General features: G+C 41.6%; 1 protein-coding gene across 13 annotated transcripts in view; it reads right to left on the bottom strand.

The window, feature by feature from the left end:
- NEK9 (NIMA related kinase 9) overlaps positions 1-14,868 on the bottom strand; it is a 44,927-nt gene that overhangs the window by 10,251 nt on the left and 19,808 nt on the right. For 4 of the 13 annotated variants that reach the window (XM_073997866.1, XM_073997865.1, XM_073997860.1 and 1 more), the window contains 7 exons: positions 14,197-14,397; positions 13,651-13,697; positions 11,567-11,722; positions 9,718-9,826; positions 9,052-9,213; positions 5,152-5,322; positions 3,435-3,494 (listed from right to left, as the gene is read on the bottom strand). In XM_073997866.1, coding sequence (XP_073853967.1) covers positions 3,435-3,494; positions 5,152-5,322; positions 9,052-9,213; positions 9,718-9,826; positions 11,567-11,722; positions 13,651-13,697; positions 14,197-14,397 — 906 coding nt within the window. Of the gene's footprint in view, positions 1-3,434; positions 3,495-5,151; positions 5,323-9,051; positions 9,214-9,717; positions 9,827-11,566; positions 11,723-13,650; positions 13,698-14,160; positions 14,398-14,868 lie in introns of all 13 variants that reach the window. The other 9 variants (XM_073997864.1, XM_005561814.4, XM_005561813.4 and 6 more) reach the window with 5 other exon arrangements.

A 14,868-nucleotide genomic window follows, 5' to 3' on the forward strand; every position in this document is an offset into this window, starting at 1 on the left:
TGTAATTTTGTATAGTTGTATTTGTGTAGCAGGATGCTCATAATGATAATTCCATTTACCAACTTTGTCTTATATCCATAGCAGGTTATCAATATTCTAAAAGCATTACCAAACAATTCCCCCAACCACAGCCCACCAAATCTAGCACCCATGCTTACTCTGCTTCTTTAAGAGATACATTCAGATTCCAGCATCCTCCATAGACATTTATCTTATATAAAAAGGTCTTTAACATTTGAGTCAAACTCCTCTTAAAGTTGTCAGATAAACTTACCATTAACTCCCTGTCCAGGGAAAATCTGAATGTTGAATTCTTCAACTTTTTTTTTTTTTTTTGAGACCGAGTCTAGCTTCTGTTGCTCAGGCTGGAGTGCAATGGCCTGATCTTGGCTCATTGCAACCTCTGCCTCCCAGGTTCAAGCAATTCTCCTGTCTCAGCCTCCTGAGTAGCTGGGATTATAGCCACGTACCACTGTGCCCAGCTAATTTTTGTATTTTTAGTAGAGGCAGGGTTTCACTATGTTGGCCAGGGTGGTCTCAAACTCCTGACCTCAGGTGATCCGCCTGCCTTGGCCTCCCAAAGTGCTGGGATTACAGGCGTTAGCCACTGCGCCCAGCCAATTCTTCAAAATTTAATGTGAACATTACATTCTCTGATGACTATCTGTATGAATTTTGATAATATAATGGCTGGTTCTTTCATATCATATAGCATATTCCAAGCAACCTTAATGAAGACTAGCTGATGTGTGGTCAGGAAAATGAAACTGAATTTTAATATGGGCCAAAGAAAAATATAATTAAGAAGATTAATTTGTCAAAGTTAAAAAAATTGCCTGGTATTTTCTTTTTTTCTCTTACTCCTCAGAGATCCTTATTCTGATGCCTGGTATTTTCTGAGGCTAAATATAAGGAAGGGTTAATTATCACCTGCTATGCTGGCCTGGGGACTAACTGGGTCATGCTGAGATCCTACGGAAGCAGCAGAACCATAGTTACCAAAGTGAGTTCTGAAGCTTACTTTTTTGTTTTAAATGGCTTTTTAAGATTATGCTGCATTTTAGATATACCTAAGACTATTTTAACATACACGTAAATTTTCATGCCTAACAATAAACATAGGTCTATCTGCTACTAGAACTAGAACTGCACTATCCAATATGAGTTACTAGCCATATGTGCCTGCTTAGACTTAAAGAGAATTAAAAATTCAGTTCCTCAGTCACAAGAGCTACTCTCTTGAGAGATCAATAGCCACAGAAGGCTGGTAGCTACTATACTGAACAGCACAGATATGGAACATTTCCACCATTGCAAAAAGATCTACTGGACACTGCTGAACTAGAGCATTACCTATATCACTGTATTTGCCTTGTGAATTCCTTCCTTCTCTGGCCTCCCACCCAGATGAAACCGTTCTGTTTAATTTTATATTTATCATTTCTTCTTAAAAACTTTATCGCCTTTATGCATCCTTAAATAATACATTACTATTTATTTTACTTTTATTTATTTATTTTTTTAAGATGGAGTCTTGCTTGCTCTTTTGCCAGGCTGACATACAGTGGCACAATCGTGGCTCACTGCAACCCCCGCCTCCCAGGTTCAAGCAATTCCCCTGCCTCAGCCTCCCGAGTAGCTGGGAATACAGGTGTGCACCACCATGCCCGGCTAATTTTTTTTTGTATTTTAGTAGAGACAGGGTTTCACCATGTTGGCCAAGATAGTCTCAATCTCCTGACCTTGTGATCTGCTTGCCTTGGCCTCCCAAAGTGCTGGTATTACAGGCGTGAGCCACCACGCCCAGCCTATTTTACTTGTTTCTAAACTTTATAAAAAGGCCATGTAGTCTGCTGCAACTTGCTTTTTACATTTCACATTATGGAAATATTTGGAGATGTTCACTTTCACTCCAATGGATGGTTATAATGCATTTAATCAACAAATAGTTACTGAGCATTTACCATTTGCCAGGCACTGTTCTAGGCAAGTAGATAAAATTGATAAATAAAAAAGACAAAAATCCCTGCTCTTCCTCGAGTCTACATCTTCCCACCAATGGACGTTTGCTTTTAATTTTATGTTTTTCCTTTAAATACTGTTCTAGCAAAACAAAGTTGTAGTCGAACTGCTGTGCTTAGCAAAAGATCTTTAGTCAGTTTTGACAGATATTAATATACGTAAACAGAGATGCCAAGCAATGGGCTACTTAAATAAACTATATATAATATGGTATTATAAGTCGGTGTATATGTGTAAACTGAAGTTCAACAAGTCTAGATCATGTTTTCAGCTGTTTTGTTTTTGGAGGTTTAATCTGTTTGACCGATTGTTTATGTATTTATTCATTCATTTGAGATAGGGTCTCGCTATGTTGCCTAGGCCCGGATTGCAGTGGCTATTCATAGGCATAATGATAGTGCACTGCAACCTTGAACTCCTGGCCTCAAGTAATCCTCCTGACTCAGCTTCCTGAGTACCTAGGATTAACGGCTGTGCCACTGTGCCCAGCTTTAATCTGCTTTTATTCTGGGTGTTTATGTGTTTTGATTCCAAACAATATCAGAATCTGGGCCGGGCATAGTGGCTCATGCCTGTAATCCCAGCACTTTGGGAGGCTGAGGTGGGCAGATCACTTGAGGCCAGGCGTTTGAGACCAGCCTGGCCAAAACAGTGAAACCCTATCCCTACTAAAAATACAAAAAACAGCTGAGTGTGGTGGTGCATGCCTATAATCCCAGCTACTTGGGAGGCTGAGGAAGGTGAACCACTTGAACCTGGGAGGCAGAGGATGCAATGAGCCACTGCACTCCAGCCTGGACGACAGAGCAAGACTGTGCCTCAAAAAAAATAAATAAATAAAATAAATCAGAATCCTGGTTCTGAGACATCAAAGGCTAGAGGGACTCTAGCAGGTAGAAAACCAAACGGAAGATAGATTCAATTCCTGGCATGGTCCGCAATAATAAAGAACCATGAAGACAGCAGTCAAAGGAAATCTATCAGAGATCTTTGAGATGATTCTCCTAACCACACTGAAAGTTTAGCCGAGTTTTATTCTGAGTGCCTGTTTTGGTGAACTATTTCTTAAGACTGGAACACCCCTGGGAATACCATGGAAGTAGAGGACTCATTACCCCCTAGAATAGCAAGGAAAGGAATAATACATAAGTCATATTACAGTACTGGGCAAGCTACTTAATTAACTTCCATATACGTTGGAGGCAAAGATGATGTACTCTCTCTCTGACCACAATGTAAAAGTCATAACTTACTGCAAAACCAACCAAAATATGATCCTCTCTCTTAACCACTGTATTCTTCACTTCCCAAAGACATTTCCCATTTTCCTTTGGGTTTTAGAGTCTACATGGAATCTAACCAAAAGATTCACACTTCAGAAAACCACTGGTACCTGAAACATTGGTACTTACCAGTTCCAATGGATAAGCCACTGCTATTGGAACGGATGGTCTTAGAATTCAATACTTTCTCTGAGAAAAAATATTTGGTAGGTAAGCACTGTATACAGATATAGGCAAGAAAAATGAGAGAAGACTAGGATAGGAGGTAATTGCTCTCCCTAACTTCAGACAACTTTAGACTTATAACTTACAGTTTTAGAAATTAGTATCATAAGCTAAGCACCACTTGCTATTCTAATTATATTCACCATCTACATTAGTAACTGTCTGCCTTGGCTGGTCACTGGTATCACCTGGGAAGTTTTAGAAAGTAACCATGTGTTTGAGACCAGCCTAGGCAACATGGCAAAACCCAATCTCTTAAAAAAACACAAAACTTAGCCAGGTGTGGTGGCACTGGCCTGTAGTCCCAGTTACTTGGGAGGCTCAGGTGAGAGATCAGTTGAGCCTGGGAGAGGAAAACTGCAGTGAGCTGTGTTTGTGCCACTGCAGTCTACTCTGGGTAATGGAGTGAGACTCTGTCTCAAAATTAAAAAAAAAGAAGTAACACTGCATAAGTCTATAGGTTCCACCCCAGAGATTCTGATTTAATTGGTCAGGGATAGGGTCTGGACAATGGTATTCTTAAAAGTTTCTTGGCCGGGTTCAGTGGCTCACGCCTGTAATCTCAGCACTTTGGGAGGCCGAGGTGGGCAGATCATGAGGTCGGGAGTTCGAGACCAGCCTGGCTAATATGGTGAAACCCCATCTCTACTAAAAAATCCAAAAATTAGCCAGGTGTGGTGATACACTCCTGTAGTCCCAGTTACTAGGGAGGCTGAGGCAGGAGAATCACTTGAACCTGGGAGGTTGTAGTGCGCTGAGATCACACCACTGCGCTCCAGCCTGGGCGACACAGCAAGACTCCATCTCAAAAAAAAAAAAAAAAAAAGAGGCGCTTCTCAAGGATTCTAATGTATGTGCTGCTAAGGCTGCAAACCACTGATCTAAAAGTAGACTTATAAACTCTTACACAAGCATTTATAAAGTAGTTCATAACAAAGTAATCTTTATGCAGAAAGCACTTATAATTTAAAGTTTCTTTTAAAGGATGTACTGAATGTTTCTCATGAAAGCATAAGCACAGACAACAAATTAATTGGTGGATGATTGGAAGTAACAAATTCTAGGGCTGGGCATGGTGGCTCACGCCTGTAATCCCAGCACTTTGGGAGGCCGAGGCAGGTGGATCACCTGAGGTCAGGAGTTCTAGACCAGCCTGGCCAACGTGGTGGAACCCCGTCTCTACTAAAAATACAAAAATCAGTCGGGTGTAGTGGTGGGTGCCTATAGTCCCAGCTACTTGGGAGGCTGAGGCAAGAGAATTCGCTTGAACCCAGGAGGTGGAGGTTGCAGTGAGCCAAGATCACACCATGGCACTCCAGCCTGGGCGAAAAGAGTGAAACTCCATCTCAAAAAAAAGGACCAAAAAACAAAATCAATTCTAAGCAGGGAGGCAGAGCCCAAAGTTATATTAAAAAATAATCAAGAGATGGCAGATAGCAAAATTCCAGGAAATGACAATGTTCTGTTCCCACCACTAGGCATGGCATCCTTGACCATTACAAGACTTACAGAATGGCTTCTTCAGGACATTTCTGTTTCTAAGAATGTGACCAATAGTACCTCAGACGTGGGTCTATCCTCTGTCAAAGCCATCCCAACCCCAGACATATGAAACTCTTACCAACAATGAGAATGGTATGCCAGCCACGGCAAGATAGGTCCGGGACATGATGCAGAGATCCAAAAATAGGCCGAGGCCATGAGGTACAGATATCAGAGCCATGTGGTCTCTCTGTGGGGGTCATTGCCAGGCGGCCATTACCACCATTGCCCCAGGCAAAAATGTGATTATCTAGGAAAAAAGTTAAACAGCAGACCATTTAACAGAACACTGGCTTCTGAACTCTCTGGGTTCTCCATCTTTATATCCTAGAGCTAGAAAGACTTCCCACTATGTACTAAACAAGGGAAAGCTGTTTATTCTCCTATATAAAGCCTAAACTCTTCCTGATTCCACTCGGGTAAAAATGCCCACTCTTCCTATGTACTGCCATTCATTCATTCATTCATTCATCCATTCATTCACCTTTTTCTTCAACAACTTTTTATTGGTCATTCATCCAAAAACTGACTGAACATCTACTTCATGACAGGTACTGCATGGGGTGATGGAGCAGTGAAAAACACCAAGTCCTTGCCCTGTGGAACTGACATTCTAGTAGGGGAGACTGATAATACATAAATAAACACCTAATATTTAAGGTAGTGATAAATGCTATGAAGATAAATGGTGGAGAAAAATAAGTGGAAACAAAGAGTAACAGTTGGGTGGGATATCATTATTTTAGATAGGGTAGGTCAGAGGAGTTCTGACACTTGAACAGAGATCTACTGGAGTGAGGAAGAGTTTCCAGGCAGAGGGAACAGCAACAGCAAAAGTAATGTCAGTAGCACAAACAAGGAACAAGGAGACCCCTACAGTTGGAACAAAGTAAAGGAAGGGACGGTGATAGCAGAAGGTGTCAGGAGGTGGCTGGGGTCCTGCTCACATAGGGCCAGTCAGGCCACTGTGATGACTCTGGTCTACTGACTGATAGAGGAAACCACTGGAGGTTTTGAGCAGTAGGTATTTAAGAGAATCCCTCCATCTACTGAGGAGAACTGATGGCAGGGGAGCAAGGATGAAAGCAGGGAGACCAGTTGTAGTGGAGATGGTGAGAAGTGGTTGGATTTATTCTGAAGATAACCAATATGGATGGGATGTGGAGTGTAGGATGAAGCTGCCATTTATTGAGACAGGAAGGCTGCAGGAGGTACAGGTCTGGGCAGAAAATCAGAAGTTTGATTTTGAGTATACTAAGTTTGTCTGAGATGCCTATAACTTCTTATCCAAATCAGGCCTTTTTTTTTTTTTTAAATGAAACAGGGTTGCTATTAATCATTAAGCCATGACAACAGGCATGAAGGCATGAATCAGGATTGGTCTAAGATAAGTGGGCTATATGGCCCACCCTATATTTCGACATCAAGTTGAGGAGCTGTTGAATAAATGAGTCTCAAGGTCAAGGCTGGTGATATAAAGCAGTGTATAGGGGGAATTTAAGGGAACAAGCTCACTTTGGAGAGACAAGTGAGCCTTGGGGCACTCCAGGACTTAGAAGAGTAGGCTGCTGCTATTACAGCACCTAACACCTGCCTGTGCTAGTCCCCTACTCTACTAGACTGTGAGCTCCTTGAAAGCAGGGGTTTTCTGAGACTCATTTCTATATTCCTAGAGCCTAAAAGAGGACCTGGACATGAATAAGGGCATCAAGTACAGTTCAGAGGAGTATAGGAACATCAAGAAGTAATATGCCCAGCCACAGAATCCAAATTTACATTCTTCATTCTAAAGTTAAAGTCATGAACTACACAGATCTATTCAAGAAACATGAGCTTTCTGAAGCCCTGTCAGAAAGTGCTATAGCATTTGCTGCACTAAATTTATCTTCAGTGACATCCTGATTCTGTCCTGTGTGACATTTCCATTTATCCAAGTCTGACCTAAACAGTTTGCTCCTTAAAGTCCCTTATTTTGGGACAAGCAGAGAGAGTTAATGTGCTGTTCTGAATGCTGGTTTATTTAAATATGGTAACAGATCACTTAATTGACAATATCCCTGAGACCCCTCATGAGTACAGAACAGGCATGGACCAAAAGAAAACAAGGATATCTCAGAGCAAAATCAACAACACAAAAATTGATGAGTCAAAAGATAAGAAGATGAAATGTATTAGCTGGGCATGGTGGCACACGCCTGTAATTCCAGCTACTTGGGAGGCTGAGGCAGGAGAAGCACTTGAACCTGGGTGGTGGACGCTGCACCGAGCTGAGATCACACCACTGCACTCCAGCCTGGGCACAGAGCAAGACTCTGTCTCAAAAAAAGAAAATGAAATGTGAGTTGTTACCAGTCAAGTGAAAAAAGTGGCTACAAAAATTTAGAAGTTCAGATGATGACACAGGAAAAAGAAAAAAGAGGAAAACAGTAAGCAAAGAAGGAAGGGAAAGTAGGATAGCAACAGTGGCAGTACAGAAGAGGAGTGACCAGGCGCAGAGGCTCACGCCTGTAATCCCAGCACTTTGGGAGGCCAAGAGGAGTGGATCATCTGAGGTCAGGAGTTTGAGACCAGTCTGCCTAACATGGCAAAACCCCGTCTCTACTAAAAATACAAAAATTAGCCAGGCGTGGTGGCAAGTGCCTATAATCCCAGCTACTCGGGAGGCTAAGGCAGGAGAATCGCTTGAACCTGGGAGGTGGTGGTTGCAGTGAGCTGAGATCATGCCACTGCACTCCAGCCTGGGTGACAAGAGTGAGACTGTGTCTCAAAAAAAAAAAAAAAAAAAAAAAAAAGGAGTAATGAACCAAACTATACTGCAGAAAGAAACAGTCACAGAGGACCAGGTGCAGAGGCTCACACCTGTAATCCCAGCACTCTGGCAGGCGAGGCGGGCAGATCACGAGGTCAGGAGTTCGAGACCAGCCTGGCCAACATGGCAAAACCCTGTCTGTACTAAAAATACAAAATACAAAAATTAGCTGGATGTGGTGGTTCACGCCTGTAATCCCAGGTACTCAGGAGGCTGAGGCATGAGAATTGCTTGAACCTGGGAGGTGGAGGTTGCAGTGAGCCAAGATTGTGCCATTGCACTCCAGCCTGGGCAACAGAGCAAGACTCCATCTCAAAAAAAAAAAAACAAAAACAAAAACAAAAAAAAGTCCAGGCACAATGGCTCACGCCTGTAATCTCATCACTTTGGGAGGTCGAGGCAAGCAGATCACCTGAGCTCGGGAGTTCGAGACCTGCTGACCAACATAAAGAAACCCCATCTCTACTAAAAATACAAAAATTAGCCGGGCGTGGTGGTGCATGCCTATAATCCCAGCTACTCAGGAGGCTGAGGCACGAGAATCACTTGAACCTGGGAGGCAGAGGCTGTGTGTGATGAGCTGAGATCGCACCATTGCACTCCAGCCTGGGCAACAAGAGTGAAACTCTGTCTCCAAAAAAAAAAAAAAAAATCGTCTCAGAGAAAAGAGAGAAGAAAAATCAGTTAGACCAACTCAGAAATCTGAGAGACACATAATATAGAGGAAAGCAGCCCTTCGAACCTTAGCAGTCCCTATGGACATCACTGTAGTACAGCTGACCCCAGACAACAGAGAAAATATGCTGTTCTCTCCAGCTATCCAATCAATGTTTATTGAAACCAATCAATAAGATACTGGGCAAGTTGTATAGAAGTACTTAATAATTCTTACAACATTTTACCAAAAAAGTGAAAGCTGAAATGAAAAAAGGAGGAATGTAGAACATTAACCTATCGTTATCTAGAAATCTGGCCTTTAAAAACAATCACTATGTTGAATACATACAAAGTTAATAAAGCTTAATATATATAACCGGCCACCAATTTAATACAAATAAAAAAGTATATCCATAATGCAGCTATACAAATAACCAGTCCACTTCTTTCCCAGCCAAGAACTGAAACACAGCCAAGAATCCAGAAAGCTTGAAATGATATGTACAGACTCACCATCAGTGGCAGCAATGGTAAACTCATCACCGCAGGAGACCCTGATCACTTGCTTCCCACCTAGAGGTCCCCCCAACAGATTGATTCCCAGACGCTTCTTGTAGTTTCCAACGCCCAGCTGCCCACACTTGTTGCAGCCAAAGGTCAGCAGCCGGCCTCGCTCTGAGAGAGAAGCAAAAAGAAACAACAAAGCACAAATGAGTCCTGGAACCCAGAGAAGATGCAGCCAAGTAGACTTCTATGGACTAGCTTCTGGTTGTTAGAATATACAAATACAAAACTAGCCACATGATCCTGGACCTAGAGCAGCTACAGTATCTAGGCACTATAACCAATTAGATCCAGTCAGCGACTCGATATTGTATTCTCTCTCCAGTATTGTACTTTTAGTGAGAAAAATGAGTATTACCTTAGAATACTTATAAAAGGTGCTAATCAGAGACAACAGATGTCTGGAATCATAGGTGCGGTGGTCTCATAAAAGGATGTATTTATTATGCATTTATAATAATTATCAAGAAAAATATGTACCTGAATACATTAATGAGATAATACTAGATGTTCAGGGGAAATCAGGATGATGTACAAATGAAGAAAACCTAATACTTGATTGAATAAAAGAGGCTGAGTTACTAAGGCATGTGATACAGTTGTAAATCAACTTACCATCAATAGCAGCTGTGTGAGTCTTGCCTGGGGCAATGGTACGGATCTTATAAAAGGACAACTGTTTGGCCAAGGTAAAGGACGTTGTGTAGGGAACTTCATGGTATGCCTGAACCAAAATAAAACACAAAGCAGATACATGAGGTAAGAAAATCGAGGGAAAATCAGGTTGAGAATGGAAAAAAGTCCTGGTGACCAAAAGGCCTTTCAAGTGAGTTATATTACTAAGAAGAGGGTGCCAGGTAGTTTTCCATCTCCAACAGAAAAGAAGAAGAAATAAGCTCAATATGCAATCAGAGAATACAGCACGTGAGGCAGAACTTTCTGACAACCAAAGTTTTAGATTCTGACTTAGGGTTTATAAAACATGAACTTTCTATCCCAGAAGGTATTTACATAAGGAGAGAATCATTGACACTTACCTTGGTTATACACTCTGCATTATCTAACAAGGGCAGGGCAAAGAATTAAAGTCCTGAGGACTGTCTCCAGCCCATAAAGGAATCAGTTTACTGTGATCTAATTTCATCTATAGGGTAGTGTTTCTCAACTTAATTAAAACTCATGTTCTCTTTGAATTAGTATTAAAAAAGAATCCTCTCATTGAAGTTTAAAATTTCACAACAAATCCACTGCTATAATGAAAACATAAATCAAGTAATAGTAATTCTGACTATTTCTTTATTTTTGTTTGTTTTGTTTTGTTTTGAGACGGAGTCTTGCTTCGTCGCCCAGGCTGGAGTGCAGTAGCACGGTCTCGGCTCACTGCAAGCTCTGCCTCCAAGGTTCACGCCATTCTCCTGCCTCAGCTTCCTGAGTAGCTGGGACTACAGGCGCCTGCCGCCACACCCGGCTGTTTTGTTTTTGTATTTTTAGTAGAGACGGGGCTTCACTGTATTAGCCAGGATGGTCTTGATCTCCTGACCTCATGATCCGCCCGCCTCAGCCTCCCAAAGTGCCAGGATTACAGATGTGAGCCACTGCGCCCAACAACTGAATATTTCTTTTCAAACTACAAAGACACTCTCTCCAGCCTTGCCCTGAATTTGTACTCTCCTAATTGAAAATCACTACTTTAGAGATTGCTTAAAAATTAATTCTTACCTTTTCCATTGAGTCAGAAAACTTCTGTCTCTTAATTTTATTCTTTGGAAAATGACAAAACTCATCATATTAACACAAAAAGGAAACTAAGACAATATCACTGGCCAATTTACTAACATTTTTGAAGACAGAATGGTAATTACATCAATATGCCTAAACAGGATCAGTGATTTGGGAGAAATAAATCTAAAAAACTCCAATCAATCAATCAATCAATCAAAAAAACTCCAGGAAGGTGATGCATGGAAATGTCTTTTTTTTTCATAACATTAATTTGCTTGTTCCTATTTCAATAAGGTAAAAGCTGAATTTCATAATTTTATTCTTTGTAATCAATTTATTTATTGAAGTATAACATACTGCAAAATATCACACAGCTTGACACATTTTTCTATATACATATACTTGTAAAACCATTACAGATCAAGATATAGACCATTCCCATCACCCTAGGATCCCTTCCACCTCTTCTGTTAATACCCCTCCTTCCATAAGTAGCCAGTATAAGTTAATTTGATTTCTGTCAGTATAAGTTAATTTTGCCTGTTCTTAAATTTTACACAGATAGAGCTATATAGCATGTACTCTTTGTGGCTGGCTTCTTTTGCTGCACACAATGCCTATGAGACCATAACTTTATTCTTAAGTCAAATTCCATGGTCACTAACTAATAATAGCATCTCAAAGAAATTCCAACCTAGAGAAATTCTGATGATGTGGTTAGAACACCAATCAGGACACTCACTTCATGGTTGATAATTCCTGACATGCACTGATTCAGACCCAGCTTATTGAACTCATTGAGTCCACAAGCCAGCACTTTGCCTGACTGGGTCAACAGAAATGTCCCATCACAGCCACATTGAACTGCAACAATAATCAAGGCCTTGGGAACATCCACCTGCAAGAAAAAAATCAGAAAAAGAAATCCCAAATATATAATTCGTATTAGAAAAAAAGCTCTTAAATTCTTTCAAAAGAGACATGCTGCATTTAGCAGAATGATTACAGAAATGTGAGGACCGCTCTATTCTTTTCAGATTTGCCCAGTGTCTTAGAGGCTATTTTTTCTTTTCTTTTTTTTGAGACAGAGTTTCCCTCTTTTGCCCAGACTGGAGTGAAGAGGCGCGATCTTGGCTCACTGCAATCTCTGTCTCCCAGGTTCAAGCGATTCTCCTGTCTCAGCCTCCGGAGTAGCTGAGATTACAGGTGCACACCACCATGCCCGGCTAATTTTTGTATTTTTATTGGAGATGGAGTTTCACCATGTTGGCCAGGCTGGTCTCGAACTCCTGACCTCAGGTGATCTACCTATCTTGGCCTCCCAAAGTGCTGGGATTACAGGCATGAGCCATCACGCCCAGCTGAAACTACTATTTTATTTTCTTGTTTTTTTTTTGAGGTGGAGTCTTGCTCTGTCGCCCAGGCTGGAGTACAGTGGTATGATCTTGGCACACTGCAACCTCTGCCTCCCAGGTTCAAAGCTATTCTCCTGCCTCAGCCTCTTGAGTAGCTGGGACTACAGGCATGTGCCGCCATGCTTGGCTAATTTTTGTGTTTTTAATAGAGACAGGGTTTCACCACATTGGCCAGGCTGGTTTCAAACTACTGACCTCAAGTGATTTGCCCGCCTCGGCCTCCCCAAGTGCTGGGATTACAGGCATGAGCCATTGTGCCCAGCCAAGGCTACTACGGTCAATGAAGAGCTAAAGTTTTACAATATCAAGGAAAAGGTGACAGTTCCAGGTCAACCAAACAAGACAGCCCCTCTCAGTTTGTTTTAGTAATAGTCCTACTTAGGGTGACTTGTCAAAAAGTTGAGAAAGAAGCTTCAATTCATTGCTGATTTTGTCTTGAGATGGAAGGCTGCTTGACAGTTACAGAAATTCAACAGCCCTAGAGGTCCCAATCTGGTCATTTTATAGGAGAGGTGACAGAATACTGAGGTAATATCTAGGATTTCCAAATGCTCATATATTTTTACAGCTAACTAGACAGGACTGGAGAATGGTGGGGTGATGCGTGTGTGGGTCCACAATGGATGTGTGTAAAACCTGAAACCTCAACCCTCAGTTTCTGCCACAGCCTTTCCAGGAGAAAAGGAACAGCTGGGAATCCCATTGAGGATGGTCCTTAGAAACGCAGAATAATTTAATTTTTAAAATGTAAATAAAAACTGATTTGTCTAAAAGTTCCCAAGGAAAAAAAAAAAAGCCAAAACACTGGTAAACAATAAATGGTATAGCTGATTTAGCCAACCCTCCAATGGGTAAGCCTGTGCCCTAGGGTAGGTGGGAGAGATGTGACTGCGCTTTCCCCTCAGCTGGTATCAGCCTCTGTGAGCCTCTCACAGGGCCAGCTCTGGCAAGGCTGAGAGTAATTAGATAGTAAGTTTCATGCAACATGACCGCTAAACAAAAACAACTATTAATATTTCATCTGGTGGTCAACTGTAGAAATAGGAAAGGAAAATGACTGTGTTGGGTTAAGAGACAGTATATTGCTTTACTGTATCTTCTTGAATTTTCCAGTGTATTTGTAGCTATATGTGACTTTTCTGCTGTACACGCTGATTTTAGCTTTCATCCCTGAGTAAGATGTGACTTCACAATGTCCACAGTCGTTGTATCCACTTTCTCAATTTTCTATGATTTGGTCAGATGACAAGACCACAGGGTGCTAAATCAGGAATCCTAGATTGTCGGTCTCCCACACAGGAAACATTTCAGAAATAAACACCTTGATACAGCAGAGCCAAGGAAAGAGGACATATTATTGGAGTCTGTGCGACTTAGATAGGTTTTAGAAAGAAGCTGCTTCTGATTTTACCTTTTGGGGTGTATAATAATCCTCTTCTGAATCCAAACCCAGTCGTCCTGAAACACACGTAAGAATGAAAATCATTATAATGAGGGCTTCCTTCCCAGTGAAGAGGTTCTGTAAGATTCTCTTTTGCCAGGCATGGTGGCTCATGCCTGTAATCCCAGCACTTTGGGAGGCTGAGGCGGGCAGATCACGAGGTCAGGAGTTCGAGACCAGCCTGGCCAACATGGCGAAACCCTGTCTCTACTAAAAGTACAAAAAATTAGCTAGGTGTGATGGTGTGCGCCTGTAATCCCAGTTACTCAGGAGGCTGAGGCAGGAGAATCGCTTGAACTCGGGAGGTGGTGGTTGCAGTGAGCCCAGATCGTGCCATTGCACTCCAGCCTGGGTGACAGAGAGAAACTCTGTCTTGAGGAAAAAAAATAAAAAATTAAAAGATTTATGGAATCAACACTTCTCATTTAGGGGATGCATGATGTGTTTAGATGCATACAACTTTGAAGTCAGGTTGTATACCTGCGAAGAAGTGGACAGAGACAAGGCTACCCCTACCATATTCGCCACAGCCCCAAGAATAGACTTCCTTGTTTCGTGTCAGAACCACCACATGATTATCTCCACAGGAGACCTGCTCCACTGGATTGCTGAGGAAGAAGTTCAGCTGCATGGGTTCTAGCACTTCAGGGCCAGCAACTTTGTCCACCCCCATGCAGCCATAATAATCTGATCCAAAGGCATAGAGCTGACCCTCATCTGCAAAAGAAAGGAAAACAGAATCCATCAAAGGACTGACTTATTCTATCTAATCAGAAAATTGGGCAGGGCTGGAATGAGGACTACCCCAGAAAATGATCTCACATGAAATGATTATATCCAAGAAATTAAAAGGACAGACTGTGCAAGTCTAGAGTTCTATGTCAGAGAGTCATGTGTACTACTACCATTACTATATAAAACAATTTAAAAGTGGTACCATTATCACGTTAAAAGGACTTAAAATTTTAATAGGGCCATCTTTGTTATATAGATTAAAAAAAAAAGAGTTCCAAGGAACCATAAAGTAAGTAATGACAAGACTAAAACTAAACTTAGGTCTTGATCCTAATTTTGTGTTATCCATAGCCTGATGAGGTGGTAAGATTATTTTTCCTGCCAACCGGGACACACATTTTCTCCTGATCCCACCTCTTCTCTGTCTTCTCCTTGCTCACCACCACCTAATAC

The sequence above is a fragment of the Macaca fascicularis genome, chromosome 7, assembly GCF_037993035.2.
Source record: "Macaca fascicularis isolate 582-1 chromosome 7, T2T-MFA8v1.1".
NCBI lineage: Eukaryota > Metazoa > Chordata > Mammalia > Primates > Cercopithecidae > Macaca > Macaca fascicularis.